General features: G+C 35.7%; 1 protein-coding gene and 1 pseudogene across 1 annotated transcript; both read right to left on the bottom strand.

Annotated features, from left to right (window-relative positions):
- Positions 1-3360: 3360 nt before the first annotated feature.
- LOC111619371 lies at positions 3361-16878 on the bottom strand (annotated as a pseudogene).
- LOC111619372 lies at positions 4343-8593 on the bottom strand. The gene is made up of 2 exons (XM_023361077.1): positions 7509-8593; positions 4343-4542 (listed from the first exon to the last, which is right to left on the bottom strand). The coding sequence occupies exons 1-2, from the start codon at positions 8286-8288 to the stop codon at positions 4468-4470; spliced, it is 855 nt and encodes a 284-aa protein (XP_023216845.1). The 5' UTR covers positions 8289-8593; the 3' UTR covers positions 4343-4467.
- Positions 16879-17657: the final 779 nt, after the last annotated feature.

Here is a 17657-nt window from a genome sequence, read left to right as displayed (position 1 = left end):
AAGAATAAAGTTGTCTTCCGATTAAAATATGTCCTGTTAAAATCGGTATAAACGTGGCTCCGATTGCACGAGTATATCTTAATTAAAGAAAAGAATTTTTTTAAAGTTTTTTCAAAAATTTTAATTGATCCAGAGATTTAAAAACTTTGCTAAAATGATATTTTAGGAATATGATAATTCTAAATCGCGTTTAAATTTGAATTTAAAAATTCGATTGCCGCAGAAAGGAATCTTTTCTTTAAATATCGTTCGAAACGTCGAATTCCGTCATTCTGTTTCTGCTGCAAACAAGATAAGCATCGCTATGAACGATCGTCAGGAAAAGAAAGCCCCGGAAAAAAAACCCGAGTCGAGGGAAGTGACTCCTTCAAACATACACATGCTTCCGGTATTTAAGGATGAGAGAAAAAAAATTTTCGACGTCGAAAAAAAATAATATTAACAAAATAATAAAAACAAAACAAAAATAATATTAACAAGAACCTTAGCATCGACATCCATAAAAACTGGCTTCAATTATTAAAATAAAATAGAATGTTTATACAGTCGCAGGCGAGGCTGTGTGCAACACTCGGAGAAGGGTAATGTTACAAATTACGAGGCATGCGGGGGAGTCCGTCAAGTCGGGAAAAAAGAGGGGAGGGGAAGGGAGCGGGAAGTACGGACACACAAGTCACAACTATCGACGTAACAGACTGAAGAGGGGCGAAAGCCCGAAACGCGTTTCTGTAAGAAGTAAATGTAGGTGATGGAATTATTTGCCAAGTGTCTATAAATGCACCAAGTCGTGACATAGAATCAGAAGAAACAAGANCTCCTTATGCATCCGAATGTCGACAGTGGTAAAGGACACATTTTTCTGTTTATCAATTTTTGTTCTTTACAAGCGGCCCTTGAATAAACTGAGTTGTTACTTTCTCGAAGGTGAAGAGCTGCCATTTTTGGAATAATCTTTTTAACTTTTGTGTATTTACTTGTTTCCTCCATTTTCATGAAAATGGGTTATTCAAATAAAGAAGCATTGGTAGACATGCTGATGACTTTATCTGTATGTTAGTAAGATTATTCACAAGCTGCAAATCTTTATGCCAGACTTTATGGGGACGAATGAAGGAAATGGTTTACTTTCAGTGTCCTTCTACTGACAACATGAAAGGCAGAAGTTTGGAACGTTTTCATAAGATTAGTAGATGTTAATTACTAAATGTAATAAATGTCTTTCTTAAAAGAGAAAATGCATGTATACGCCAAGAGGGTAGACATTCTCAGCATCCAATTTAAATAAATTATGAAATGTACTTCATTACTATCATTTTTCTGACATGTAAAGCTTTTTGATATTTAAATTGATAAACTTAGTTCCCAACATACACTTTCTGAAAAGAGAAAAATCAATTTTTAGTAGAAACTGAATGATATCTTAAAAACAGTTGGGCTTAAGAAAATATGACCTATTACAAAAGGTGTTTATTTTGTCGCGTACAATTTATATAATGTCTCAAAAACACCACTCATAATTAAAAATACCCCATTTATTGTATTTCAAAAATCGCTGATTTGCCAGGTTACCAAAATTTTCCTCCTCCTCTACAAACTTGGTATTTCATCCCATCTTCCTATCTCCAACGGTTTTCGACAAAAAAAAATTAACTACTGGATGCTACCAGTGTATCACCGTATTTATAAATTGCACTTCCGTGTAGCTGTCAAATTCAAAATCATTTCCCTTTATTTGAATCGCCGAATTTAGTTCCTATTGGTTACTGTCGATCTACTGTTTCAGAATATATTATAAAACCACTAAAACTAACATTTTACAAAAATAAAGTAAAAATACGACAAACACTATTTTCCGTATCATATCGGGAGAAGAGAACTTTACTTCTGTCCATTGATCATTTCGTTTCTGGCTTCTCTATGAATTTATCGAATTTAAAATGTCTGATTCAAAAGTTATTTTAAGTTGTGATTTCTATGGTTAAAATATAAAGTTGATTAGGTTTGATCAATCTTGATTTTCATTAGATAACTTTGAAAATTCTATAAGGTCGTTGCAAATGAAATGGCCGACTTTTACTTTTGACTGAATTGTCTCCACCAACGTTAATATACTTTTCCCAATGCTACAGAAATGCATTAATGCCAATTTGATATAAATCACAACAATGAAAAGCCAAAAAGTCATTAAAGATATTTTGGTACTTTTCCGTTAAATTAACTGGGAGCCAGTCATTTTTACTGCTATTTTTAGCGAAATCGATATTTCGTAATTCACACGTTTAATATTTTACAATGTTATACACATTTTATAATGTTTAATACACATGTTTGTACACGTTTATACATCATTATTTATATACATGTTTATAAGTTTATCTGTAAAAAATGTGAAATTAAACATCGTTTTTTCTAAAACTGGATTGAAAATTAAATGGCGCCCAGTTAACGAAAAAGTACTGATATTTTTTATTGCGTCCTCTTCCTCGAAGACTTTCCTTGCTAAAACAAACAATCCAAATGTATTACAAAAATGATAGTCTGTTGGTAACAAGTCTGGAGAATAAGGTGGATGGGGAAGAATTTCAATTGAATACTTTCATTTTTGTGACGAATAATTAAAGAACTGCAACCTCCAAATTATGCTCATCTCTCTCACTGAGTTCGTGGGGTATCCATTTGTCGAGCTTCTTGACTTTCCCTAACATGTTTATATGTCGAGAAATGGTTGAATAATGTCCAGTATGTTCCTTTTCGCGATTTCCGTCATGTGAATTCTGATTCGATAATCATCTTCAATTCTGATTTTTAAGATTTGTATTCCCGGAATGAAATATTTTGAACCAATGCCTGTTGGCCTGCTCACTCACAGAACCTTCACCAAAAGTTTTATTGGTATTTCGGGTTGCTTCGGCTGAATTATGTCCCTGCTTATACTCCTAAAAGAAAATTATTCGATTTCCTTTTTTTCCCATGCCGTAGGAAAAAGTACTCTTTAAACATGTGTAACTCACAATATAAATTAAATTACATTTTCAATTCACATATTATGTGCGCTCTTCCAATTGCAAACACAGCACTGTTTACATGGAAAAAAAGTTGAACTACATGGATGGAAAGTTTAAAATTTAAAAAAACGGCCATTTCATTTGCAACGACCCAATAGAAGAAAAGATCGATTCGGAACGGATTTGAACTTCTGTTCCTGTCGACTTCGTATATTAACAAGAAAAATAATCTAGTATTTTACGTTTGACTAACGATTTAAGGAAAATTTGTGGTTAAATATATTTCCTATCGTTCAATTATCAATATTTAAACTTAAAATTCCGTAAAATGTATATTATTCGACATATTAAAAAAATTATTTGTATTTTAACCAATTAACGTACTGTACGTAGAATTCAGATACTTTATGTGAATTTTCCAATAGAAAATTCTTCCAATCAAATCATTACTGATGCTTATGAAAGCAATTGGTCTGTCATTGTTTCTTAACTGTTTTCAGGAAATCAAAATAATTTCCACCCAAATTCACTTACTTGTAATTAATAAATAAAAAAAGAGAACGAGAACTTAATTGACTCCTAATAATAATATTTTATTACGTTCGTAATAAATTACTTCATCGAATAAAACTAAAATTAATATTTGCTTACGATATAAAAAATAATATTCTTTAAATGAAGCTACGATGATTTGGATAATAACTTTATTAGTGATACGAAAAGAACGTTTATGATCCGTGAATACAAATCAAATATTTGTATGAATATAGGATAAAATTAATCAATTTTGTTGACATTGAATTTCATCTATCCGAATCCGAAGAATAATCGCGACGTTTATTATGCCTGCTGATCTTTTTTTTTTGTGACTGGAACTACTGTGACTGGATTTTGACTTCTTTCTGTGATGGTGGTCATCACTACGTTTTTCATCACTTTGATGTCTCTCTTTCCTTCGATAACTTTCGTCTTCTGAAGAAGTTAAACGTCTATGTCTATATTTAGAATCTTTGTGAAAATGCTTTGGTTTTTTCTAGAATGTCTATCACGATCGCTGTCGCTATCATCACGATGAGATCGACTTTTACGTTTAAAATGATTTTTTCGATCCTCCTTCCTTCTTTGATTATATTCCTCTTCTGAACTCTCAGATGAGCTACTGTTGCTATCACTACTGCTGCTGTTTTTCGTATCTTGTTTCAATTTTAATATTGCTTCTTTGGCATGTTTTAATTCCAACGATTGTTTATCCTCTTTTTCTTCGGAATTTTCTGTTAATCCTTCTTTTGATTCTTTTTTCGAATCGATGCTGGGAATTTGTTCTTCTCCGGGTTATTACCCCTGTTTTAGGTAGGGGTGTTTTGTTCTTCTTGCTCTCCTTTTCTGCTGTATGTGTAGATGGTATAAGCAAACATTTTTCGTGGCGAGTTAGAAATTCATTTGGTGAAACAGAAATGTCTGTCTAAACTCCACATGTCTTTGTGGATTTCAGAACAGCAGCAAATGTCTTCTGTTTCACTGGTGCATTTAAAGTTACCATGCATCGTGCGTAAATGTAGGTGATGGAATTATTTGCCAAGTGTCTATAAATGCACCAAGTCGTGACATAGAATCAGAAGAAACAGTCGAAAAAAAAATCGTCGACTCCAAAAACAAGATAGTCGACGCCAAGAGAAAAATCCTGGAGGCTAAAAGAAAAATAAAGAAGATCATTATAAAAAAGAACATAGAAAGCAAGGTAATTGAAATATCGGGGATGCCAAAAAAATTAAAACGTAAGAGAAGATCGAAATTGAAAAGAAAGAGCAATAGTAAGAAAAGAAGCAAGAAGGAAGGTAAACGACAGGCTAGAAGGGCTAGTGATAATGAAGAGTAGCAGGGCGTCGAAGAAAAGGAAACAGAATAGCTATATTCCTATAGTCTAGCAAACAAACGGCTCTTTTCAGAGCCATTTTTTATTGGTGAAGAGTAGTGAAATCGATTCTAATAAACAAGGCTTAATGTCGTAGATTCGGTTTGATTTTAAATTTTGAAGCGTTTCGAACGTCGTTTAGAGTGAAATTTGACTTTTCGATTATTTAATAATTTAATTTTTATATATCAAATAGAAAAATTATCGAAGAAAATGACTCCTTCCGACGAAGAGATGCTTCAGAAATTTAAGAAAGCCAGAAAAAAAATCGTCGACGCCGAAAGAAAGATNATGCAGTCAAGAAGAGCACATCTTGTCTGACGTGTTTGCCCGATCTGCATCGATCAGTTGACTCCAAGCCGAGGTCAAGAATGACTCAACGACCAGCCGATTGACTCAAACGGAGCCTGATTTGAGCCTCCCGTTTATCCGAAGCAGGGGCCAAAGCAGTGTGTTGGGGACGTTATGTTGCCCCTCAACTACCAGGATCCCCCTTTCCGGCATACGAGATACCACGCACGGCAAACACGTGGGTGGGTGTTCAGATCCCAGGGATGGTAAAGATAAGTTACTAAACCATCTCTGGGAGGTCCCCTCACCATGGACAGGAACCCACATCGAGGGGGATTCTGTTGACAAAGAAGTGCATGGCAAACCGACAGTTTTGATGTTACGTATCCAAGATGAAGAAACTGCAAGAAAAAAAAAAAAAAGTTAACAAATTTCATTCATGTAATAATCTACTTGAGACAACTGGTAAACATCTAGAAAGTAATCTACTTATGGCATGCGCAAAGCATACTGCTATCTTGTATTGTCATCTTAAATTTGTTCTGTGTGTTGTTTGTATTGTTTACCCGGCCAATGCCAAAGAATTCAACACTCACGTGTTTGCCATGTAGATACCCATATGCCAGAATGCTGGTAATCACTCTTCAAAAGGTATTGATGAGTCAATCGAGTATGCCCAATTCTCAAATGGGTAAGGATAATCTCAGATCTCCTTTCATATACTATGTTACGTATTCAATTAATAAGAATTTAGGATGTTTTACTTCCTTCTTGCCCACCTTCCATCTTGGAATTTTGCACACCACCTGGTCAGTTTACACAAGAATGCATCCCGTCAGATGATGCATTTCAGGGACTTAATATTGTGAAATAGACAATAATAAAATGGATGACTGGGAGAGACTCCGGGCAGTTCTTCCAAAAGATTTTGCCATAGAGTGTGTTCCTGATTTGACCACCGTGCCTGGAAACCAGTACTTCTGAAATCCTATAACCTCCGAAATTAACATGTCCATCAAGGTAACCATTTAATTGTGCAACTCTCTCTCTTAGGTTAGATTAATGTAGACCCTAGACTAGTGATAGGAGATATTCCATGTTTCCTTCTTATTCTCAGCATTCAGTTGTATTGTTATTCCCTTTTGTATTGTTATTCTTTGTATCCTTGTTACCGACGATTAAATTGTTAAGTATATATATATATATATATATAATATGACCTTTTTAGTCTGATATTTATTCCTTATGCACAAACCCACACAGAATCTTACCACTCGGGTTCTGTTTAAAAATTAAGCCATCCAGTGACAAAGTGAGCAGGTCTAACAGATATGACATATAGAGGGCATTGATCCTCGTCCATATTCTCACACCTGTTTCCACCAGAACTTATCAAGACAATATTAAACGAGACTAACCTTTACCTGGTACAAAGGGATCCCAATAACACTTTTCGTGTATCTGAAATGGAAATCCAGCAATTCATTGGTCTGGGGTACCTCATGTCACTAATTCAACTGCCCAGAGTTACGAACCACTGGGGACCCGTCCTTGGAACACCACCTATTCAACGAACAATGGCTTTGAACAAATTTGAAAAGATTAAACAGTTTCTGCATTTCAATGATAATAGCAAATAATGCGATTAGAAACCAGTATAGCCACAGCGCCACTGGTACGGTTGTGGCTATCATCGTCCTTGCGGTAGAAATCGAACCCTTTTAATGAAATTCTTTCTCCAGGTTTCAGATGGGTTTCCTGGAGTGCCACACAGAGAGACGAGGTAGATGATGTCAAGTGTTTAATGTCAGAGTAGTTGTTGCGGAAACCACGACAGTTCCATTGGATTATTTTATAATCCATTATGTGTTTGAGGCAGCATTCTTTGTGAAGGTATCCCTCTTTAGTTTTACGGCTGATTTGCCTTTCGGAGGTGAAGTTGGTGGAGTCACCTCCTTATTAGTCTCCTCATCAGAGAAGTCAGAGAACTCACTCATAGACTGAGCCTCTGATCTCTTAAATTTGGAGATGGCTGCTTTTAATTTTTGTTTGTTGAGCAGGTTCTTAGCAGCCTTCTTAGAACCCACGTTTCTTGTTATTACCCCTGTTTTAGGTAGGGGTGTTTTGTTCTTCTTGCTCTCCTTTTCTGCTGTATGTGTAGATGGTATAAGCAAACATTTTTCGTGGCGAGTTAGAGATTCATTTGGTGAAACAGAAATGTCTGTCTAAACTCCACATGTCTTTGTGGATTTCAGAACAGCAGCAAATGTCTTCTGTTTCACTGGTGCATTTAAAGTTACCATGCATCGTGCCTCTGGGTAAGGTAGATTGTTAACTGTTTTCACGCGCTGAATCTCTTTCTCTCTCTGCCATGCAGGGCATTTTCGGGAGTAGGAAGGATGTGAATCTTTGCAGTTAACACAGCATGGGGTACAAGTACACTCGGTACTCTCGTGACCTTCATCCCCACACTGTGCACATACATTCTTGCCACAGTAAGATGCCTGTGAATGTCCAAACCGCTGGCATTTAAAGCAGCGCAGCGGGTTTGGAATGTATGGTCGAACTGGGCAACACAGATATCCTGCTGTAATTACAGATGGCAATGTCGGCTTGTTAAATGTCAGAATTAGGTGTTTAGTAGGTATCACCCTTCCGTCTCGATGAATAGAGATGCGTCTGACATTAGTGACAACTTGATCCGAAAGGCCCGTCAATAGATCTGATTCGTCTTCTGACATCAAGTCTGACTCAGATATCACACCACGTGAGGAGTTTAGACTTCCATGTGGTGTGACCAGAACTCCCATTTCTCCGAGACTTTTTGTTGTCAAAAGCCTTGCTGATTGTTGAGGTGACGCTGTCTCTATAAGTAAATCCCCAGACCTCAACTTTTGTATTTTTTTCAGGTGCCCAATGGTAGATTCAAATAGCTTTTGAATCAAAAAAGGAGAGCATTTGGACAGTGGTTTATCTCCCGTAGCATGTATTATCAAGTATGCAGGCTCGCTGAAAAGTTTTCCGCCATTTGTTATTTGTTGTTCTGTACTATGTTGGAGTTTTAGATTTTTAGAATCCATATTGTTCAAAAAAGTTCAGCTCCTAGTGACCCCACCCACCATGGAGCCCAACAAGGGGATGCCGTCACATGGGAGACTCCCATAGACTGTCACATCAGGGTTTCCCAGGAGCTATACCCTCACAATGCAGTCAAGAAGAGCACATCTTGTCTGACGTGTTTGCCCGATCTGCATCGATCAGTTGACTCCAAGCCGAGGTCAAGAATGACTCAACGACCAGCCGATTGACTCAAACGGAGCCTGATTTGAGCCTCCCGTTTATCCGAAGCAGGGGCCAAAGCAGTGTGTTGGGGACGTGATGTTGCCCCTCAACTACCAGGATCCCCCTTTCCGGCATACGAGATACCACGCACGGCAAACACGTGGGTGGGTGTTCAGATCCCAGGGATGGTAAAGATAAGTTACTAAACCATCTCTGGGAGGTCCCCTCACCATGGACAGGAACCCACATCGAGGGGGATTCTGTTGACAAAGAAGTGCATGGCAAACCGACAGTTTTGATGTTACGTATCCAAGATGAAGAAACTGCAAGAAAAAAAAAAAAAAGTTAACAAATTTCATTCATGTAATAATCTACTTGAGACAACTGGTAAACATCTAGAAAGTAATCTACTTATGGCATGCGCAAAGCATACTGCTATCTTGTATTGTCATCTTAAATTTGTTCTGTGTGTTGTTTGTATTGTTTACCCGGCCAATGCCAAAGAATTCAACACTCACGTGTTTGCCATGTAGATACCCATATGCCAGAATGCTGGTAATCACTCTTCAAAAGGTATTGATGAGTCAATCGAGTATGCCCAATTCTCAAATGGGTAAGGATAATCTCAGATCTCCTTTCATATACTATGTTACGTATTCAATTAATAAGAATTTAGGATGTTTTACTTCCTTCTTGCCCACCTTCCATCTTGGAATTTTGCACACCACCTGGTCAGTTTACACAAGAATGCATCCCGTCAGATGATGCATTTCAGGGACTTAATATTGTGAAATAGACAATAATAAAATGGATGACTGGGAGAGACTCCGGGCAGTTCTTCCAAAAGATTTTGCCATAGAGTGTGTTCCTGATTTGACCACCGTGCCTGGAAACCAGTACTTCTGAAATCCTATAACCTCCGAAATTAACATGTCCATCAAGGTAACCATTTAATTGTGCAACTCTCTCTCTTAGGTTAGATTAATGTAGACCCTAGACTAGTGATAGGGGATATTCCATGTTTCCTTCTTATTCTCAGCATTCAGTTGTATTGTTATTCCCTTTTGTATTGTTATTCTTTGTATCCTTGTTACCGACGATTAAATTGTTAAGTATATATATATATATATATATAATATGACCTTTTTAGTCTGATATTTATTCCTTATGCACAAACCCACACAGAATCTTACCACTCGGGTTCTGTTTAAAAATTAAGCCATCCAGTGACAAAGTGAGCAGGTCTAACAGATATGACATATAGAGGGCATTGATCCTCGTCCATATTCTCACACCTGTTTCCACCAGAACTTATCAAGACAATATTAAACGAGACTAACCTTTACCTGGTACAAAGGGATCCCAATAACACTTTTCGTGTATCTGAAATGGAAATCCAGCAATTCATTGGTCTGGGGTACCTCATGTCACTAATTCAACTGCCCAGAGTTACGAACCACTGGGGACCCGTCCTTGGAACACCACTTATTCAACGAACAATGGCTTTGAACAAATTTGAAAAGATTAGACAGTTTCTGCATTTCAATGATAATAGCAAATTTCTTCCTCGGACTGACCCCAATGCTGACAGTATTTTCAAAATCCTGTCAGCATTAAAAAAAAAAAAAACTTTATTAGCGATACAAAGAGATCATTTATGATCCATGAATACAAATCCAAATATTTGTATGAATATAGGAAAAAATTAATCAATTTTGTTGACATTCAATTTCATCTATCCGAATCCGAAGAATAATCGCGACGTTTATTATGCCTGCTGATCTTTTTTTTTTGTGACTGGAACTACTGTGACTGGATTTTGACTTCTTTCTGTGATGGTGGTCATCACTACGTTTTTCATCACTTTGATGTCTCTCTTTCCTTCGATAACTTTCGTCTTCTGAAGAAGTTAAACGTCTATGTCTATATTTAGAATCTTTGTGAAAATGCTTTGGTTTTTTCTAGAATGTCTATCACGATCGCTGTCGCTATCATCACGATGAGATCGACTTTTACGTTTAAAATGATTTTTTCGATCCTCCTTCCTTCTTTGATTATATTCCTCTTCTGAACTCTCAGATGAGCTACTGTTGCTATCACTACTGCTGCTGTTTTTCGTATCTTGTTTCAATTTTAATATTGCTTCTTTGGCATGTTTTAATTCCAACGATTGTTTATCCTCTTTTTCTTCAAAATTTTCTGTTAATCCTTCTATTGATTCTTTTTTCGAATCGATGCTGGGAATTTGTTCTTCTCCGGTAGTTTGATTTAAAAAGTGTCTGTAAAATCCACTTAAATCCTGCTGTTTCGTTACATCCATCCTCTCTTCTAATTCTTTTGTCTACGTTCTCGTTCTTCTTCTTCTTGCTTTTCTAACAATTTTTTCTTATATGAAGACGTAACAAAAGCCTCCTTATCTTCAAATTCATTGCCTTCTTTTTCTCTTTCTTTCTGAATTTGTCTCTCTATTCTTCTTTCATACTCTTTTCTCCTTAATTCAGCAGCTTTCATTAGTGATTCTATATATTTAGGTTTTCTATCCTTAATGATGATTGTTTTTTCCTGCTTTTTGCCTTTTCATATCATCATAAATACTATCATATTCATAAACAGTAGGATCTTCTTCTAATACTTTCTGTATCTCCATATGTGTCTTCTTTTTTACTTTACTTTTCCAACTGTCTACTTTTTGTTCAGGATATAAAGACTCTTCATCACTATTATCAAATACTGATGATTTCTCTATAGTTTTCTTTACTTTGTTTGGTATTATTAAACCATACTGTTTCTTCGCCGCCATCTTTGTCTTATGATGTAGGAAAGTTGCTGTCAACCAGTTATTGATGCCTTGAACGCAACATTCAGCAAAGTTTCACTAAGAAAGAACCTTTCTGTGGATGAGCAATGTGCTCCACCAAAGCCCGAAATTTGCTGAAAAAATACAACTCCATGAAACTGCACAAATGGGGGTACAAAATCTATGTCTTGAGTGGCATTTCTGGGTTCGCCTATAAGACAGAGGTTGAAACAGGCAAAGAGAATATTGTTATTCAAGGAGAACCAGATTTGGGAGCCTCATCCAATGTTGTAATGAGATTGTCACACATGATCCCTAGGCACTAAAATTTTAGGCTGTACTTTGACAACTTTTTTACTTCTCTGTCTTCTAGAATATTTAGCCAAAGAAGAAATCCTCAGTCTTGGTACTATTAAAAGGAATAAGATTCCCAATTGGAAACTGTCATCGGAGAAGTTGATCATGAAGAAAGAATGAGGATATTCAGAAGAATACGTAGCCAGTGTCAATGGCATCGATGTGTCAACACTCACATGAAAGGACAATAAAATTGTCACCTTGGCTTTCACATTTGCTGGCCAAAAACCTGAAACTGAACTCCAGATACGACAAAAAAATCTCAAGATATGTAAACATCAAACAGCCTAATGTAGTTGGCAAGTATAATCGTTTTATGGAAGGCGTAGACCTTATCGACAGCATTATGGGCATATATCAGATTCCAATACAAAGCAAATATTGGCACATGCACATGTTCTATCATTACTTGGACCTCACAATGGCCAACACATGGCTGCTTTATAAAAAAGTGTACAAATACAAAAATATTTCTCAAAAGACCATCATGGCTTCAGCAAATTTCCGTCTGCAAGCTGCAGAGACACTATGCAAAATGTGGAATGAATCTAGTTTTTCGACACTGCAATCTCTACAATGTGAGATCTTAGCAAAGAAACAGAAAACATGCTCAGCATGTTACTCCACAGGCTGTTCATCAAGACCAGATTGGACACTGGCCTCAATGTACTGATAAAAAATCCATTGCAAATTTCCAAAATGCTTGAGATTTACTCACACTGTATGTGAGAAGTGTGGCGTGGCTCTATGCTACACAGAAAATAAAAACTGCTTCAGGAATTTCCACCTTTCATAAACCATCATGCATAATTAGAATTTTTTTGAAATTATTGCTTAGTGTTGCCTGTAAGCTTCACTCCCAATTTTGTATTTTTTGCTTTGAAATAAAAACAAAAAAATTTTTTAATACGTGTTTACTATTTTCTTAAACCCTGCCTAAATCTGTAACAATAATTAATATATATGTTTTTGAGTTATAGAAGGTTAACAAAATAATTATAAACTTATATACATCCTTTTTCTTAATATTGTTTAAATTTGTTGAAAGATCAAGTTGCGAGTTGCTATTGCATATATGAACAATTTCATATTGATCATGTATACTATTAAGTTTTACACGTTTTAATAACAAGTGAAAGAGTGAAAATTCATTAGTCAACATTTATTTGAGGTTGACCAAAGTGAAATACAATTAACCCCAACATGTGAGATGTTGCTTGTGTCCAGGTCAATCATACTGTTTACATTCTCCATTCATATGTCATATGTGAAGACACTACTTATCCAAACTGCAAATATGTTTGTTTGTTTTGTATTGGTTTTTTGGCACAAAAGCCATATAGGCTAAGCTAAGCCAAAGCAAATGGTGAAAAATTTTCATATTAACAAAATTAAATAAACAAGTAAATAAATAAATAAATAACAAAAAATATATAAAATACTTTAATTAAAACTGTATAATAAATACATATAATAAAATACAAACAAATCTCTTAATACCTATTAATGACATAAGAAATATATCACAATATTGAATAAATATATAAACAACAAAAAATAAATACAATATAAATAGACAAAAAAAGGTAAAAAAATTTGCAAAATAAATAAGTGATCAAATCTCTCTATACATATTGACTTTCAGAAAGTCCACTATATTGTGCAGATTTGGCCTCTGGCCCAAGATCTCTCTAAAGCTTGCATTTCCGAAATGCTATTGTGAGATCCAAATAGCCCCTGGGTCTAAATAATAATTTAAAATTAAAATTAAATTTTAGTAGAAAGTATTCTTTAGTATTCTTTCATTTTGGTGGGAAAATAACGGTTTTCTAACGTGGGAAAGCAGACAACAGAGCCACTTCCTCTGACAAAAGTATGAGCATCCTTTGTTTTTTCCCTTATCTGTTAAAAATCTCGCCATGATAGAAATTGATGACCCCTCATTTCTTCCCCTTTTCATCCATTCACGTGAAAGAATCCAAAGATGCTGATTGGGTGCAAATAGAAAAATATAGTCAGAATTTGGCAGAGTTCGAGGAGTTCATCCAGAGATCTGAGAGTGAAAAGCACTCCACACATTTGTTCTCTAAGGCCAACACCCTTAGAAGTTCGTCAATAGATCCCAGATAAAAAAGATGAAATCCATACAAGCTCCAGAAGACCAACGCTCATAGTCGTATTCTATCAAATTAATATTGAGTTAGAAACATAAAAGATAAATTGTAACATTGTCCCTATCAAGTTGAAAACTTATAACTGAAGTATATTCAGCAAAATAAAGATGAAGTCAAATAAACAGGTTGTATGTTTATGAATGAATTGTCAGCTCGCTCTCTCGTCATTCTATAAGTTAAGTGAGTCCATTACTCTCTTGGCGCGTCTAATGGGATTTATTTGCTGTAGTCATTTGTTTATCTCTGAATATCTAACCAATTTTTTTCTTTTGTATAATCTAGTTTATTTTTAGTTATTAAATTTTCTATATTTTTGTTAAAGAAATGTCTCATGTTAACTTTCTGAATCAAATCTACGGCATAATTACACGTGTGTTTATGTGCGTAACGAGAAGTAGATAAACTGGTTTCAATCCTGACGTAGATCCGAATCTAGCGATTTGGATTGATTACAAGAGCCCTCCCAGTCAAAAATTTTCAGATCAAAAAATCCAAAACAAAGAAAACAGATTTCGCTTAATCTGCGCCGAATAAGGAGTACCAACATCTTAATAGATAGATTGTACCCCCGGCTGATCTCACACTGTCTACAACTTTGGTCAAAAGCAACACAGTTGCAAAATATGTGTAACACTTACAGTACAGTTGCAGTACTGACATACTGGTTCGTCATCTCCCTTCAAAAAATGTTAATAAGGCAGTCAGGTGTGTCCAATTCTCAAACAAATCAAAACAACCTCAGATCTACTACCATACTGCCTATTGTGTGTCCAATTTGCTATCATCAGTTTGATCTAATGTAGTTTATTGTGGATTTGTGCATTCCACAGAACTTGCCATCTCTCTGCTAGTCGTTTTTTAACAACTAGTTTAATATCCCCTCCTTCAATATGCATTGTATGCTGTGAAAAGCTAGCTCACTTAGCACTGTGTCAGCATCTTCATTTCCTTTTATACCTACATGGCATGTAACCCAACAAAACTTTACAAAACAATTTCTCGTAATAAGATGGAAAATTAGTTTTCAAATTTTAGAAACTATGGAGTAAAAACTAGGTTCATACAAGATCAAAGCCTGAAGTGCACTAACTGAATCAGTGTAAATCACAGAGCAACGATAACCTTTCCTATTTATATACTTTAAAGGATAAATAAATAGCCTGCAACTCCGCAAAAACGATGAAAGAATTCAATGCTATTTGTTCTGCCACAATTTCATTTCGGCAAACAAAGGCTAAGCCAACATAGTTATCAGATTTAGATCCATCAGTATATATTAGAATTAGATTCCTGTTACAATGTTAAATTTCTGCAAACTGCTGTCTGTAAACGTAGTCTGAAGTGGATTCCTTACGACATTGCTTTAAACTAATGTCAACATTTATCACAGGAGTTAACCAAGGTGTTATACTATAAACCTCTAGCTGTGAAATGTTGCCTGTGTTCAGATCAATCGTGCTGCTCACATTCTCCTTTCTTATGGCGAATTAGAGACACTACTTAGACAAGCTACAAATAACCTTTTCAGCTGAGCATATAATACTGTACAATCAACTGAAGGTTTAGTATAACATTTTTGTTTTACATAATAGAACAGAGACAGCTGTTCTCTCCTAAGAGACAGTAAAGGCTCATACACATCTACATACAAACTTTGTACAGAAGTTCAAACAGCACCAGTGCACAAACAAGGCACTTGATGGTGAATTGAATCCAGCATCCAAAGAGTAGATTCTCTCACAGAGCCATACACAACACATCCGTAGTCCAACTTCAAGCAAACAAGGACTCTATATAACCTGAGCATAAAACATCAAGTTTTCAAACATCTACTCTTCAAATTGCACAAATGTTGTAAGAAAGTCAGTTTTTGGTCAAATGTAAGACCTACAAACTAAGCCTCATTGACCATCGGGATTTTAATCCCATTTAGGTAAATTTCAAGATCCAAGTGTAAACCATGCCTTTGGCAAAAGTGGATGCACGAGGAATTCTGTGTTAAAAGTAAAACCATTGTTCTTGGACCAATTGTCTATGTGATTTAGAAAGGTTTGCAGTTGTCTCTCAATGAAACTCATGTTACTACACTGGCAGATCTGAAAGTCATCCACATACAGAGAGTGTTTTACACTTGAAAAAAGACACTTAGCTATGCTGTTAATTTTGATTAGGAACAGAGTCACACTCAAAATACAATTTTGAGGGACACCTTCTTCTAAGACAAAAGGCCTAAATAGTGTGTTGCCCATCCTGACTTGGAATCTTCAATTCTGCACTTTTTTTTTTTATAAATGCTGGCAAATTACCACGCAATAGAAATTTGTGCAAATCACGAAGTATTCCGTATCGCCAACAGCGATCATAGGCCTTCTCTATATCAAAAAACACAGACACTAAGTGCTGTCGTCGAACAAACCCTTCGCGTATACATGTTTCACAGTTTACTAAATTGTCCATGGTACTTCTGTTCCTATGAAATCCACTCTGATGTAATAAAAAGTAGTTCTTTTCCTCTAAAAGAAACATCAGGCATCTGTTTACCATCCTCTCAAAAAGTTTACAAAGACAACTTGTCAGAGATTGGTTTGTAATTAGAGGTATTCTTGCAATCTTTACCAAGTTTTGAATTGAGGATAATAATTGATATTCTCCAACAGTCAGGAAAAGTATGTTCTGTCCATAGTATGTTAAACAGACACAAAATATTAAAAAAGAAATTGTTTGACAGATTTTTAATCATGCTGTAGTGGATTTTATCCAAACCTACAGAACTATTCTCCGAGCAAGAGATCGTTGTATGCAATTCCATTCTAGTGAATGGCACATTATATTCTTCATTAGATGAAGAATAAAAATTTAAATATTGTTTTTCACTTTAAGCTTTATAAACCTGAAAATTTCTTGAATACATAATATTGCTGGATGAAGCAGAAAATGTTTCACCAAACGTATCAGCAATACCCTGTATATCGCTGATTATTGTGCCATTATTTTCCAGGATGGACAGTGGGAAGCATATTTGCCATTAATTTTGTGAATTTTATCCCAGACTGTTTTTGAGATAATGGATGATCTNTTGCTGGATGGGGCAGAAAATGTTTCACCAAACGTATCAGCAATACCCTGTATATCGCTGATTATTGTGCCATTATTTTCCAGGATGGACAGTGGGAAGCATATTTGCCATTAATTTTGTGAATTTTATCCCAGACTGTTTTTGAGATAATGGATGATCTTATGCGAAAAACATACTTCCTCCAAGAATCCCTTTGGCTTTGCCTTCTAATTCTTCTGGCATTTGCCTTTGCTTTTTAAAAAGCAACCAAATTGTTAGCAATAAGGTATCTTCTGAAAATGCCACATGCTTTCTTTTGTTTTTTAAATGCTGCCTCGCAATTTTGGTTCCACCATGGTTTCGGATGCTTTGGATATCTGGTTGATTTGAACATCTGGTTGACAACCAGATGTTTTCCCTATTGTTTTTTCAGCTGCCTGAATAATACTGGAAGTGACAAATTCAACTGCACCATTGATATTAGCAGTATTGACCATTTCCTCAATGATGTTAGCAAAAAAGGAGAATGCAGGCCAATCTGCCATTTCGACTTTCCAGCGTGGTGGATGGGCTGTTTCACAGCTTTCTCTGCCTCAACATTTAAAAAATATTGAGAAGTGTTCACTAGAGACTGGATTAGATCCAACCTTCCATGAAAATGCTGAAAACAGATTTGCAGTTGCTAATGAGAGATAAATGGCAGTAAATGTTCTTGATAGGGCATAAAAGTATGTCACTTCTCCAGTATTAAATAAAAACAGTTGGTAATTACCTATAAATCTCT

Source organism: Centruroides sculpturatus, unplaced genomic scaffold (genome assembly GCF_000671375.1).
Source record: "Centruroides sculpturatus isolate CEXI.00-Female unplaced genomic scaffold, Cexi_2.0 scaffold174, whole genome shotgun sequence".
NCBI classification, from domain to species: domain Eukaryota; kingdom Metazoa; phylum Arthropoda; class Arachnida; order Scorpiones; family Buthidae; genus Centruroides; species Centruroides sculpturatus.
This window is presented reverse-complemented; position numbering and strand designations above follow the sequence as displayed.

Excerpts from the sequence above, each read along its gene's own strand:
- LOC111619372 (XM_023361077.1), bottom strand. The coding sequence starts at position 8,288 with ATGGATTCTAAAAATCTAAAACTCCAACATAGTACAGAACAACAAATA. Across the intron at positions 4,543-7,508 it reads ACCCAGAGGCACGATGCATG|GTAACTTTAAATGCACCAGT; the intron begins GTAACTTTAAAT and ends GCACGATGCATG.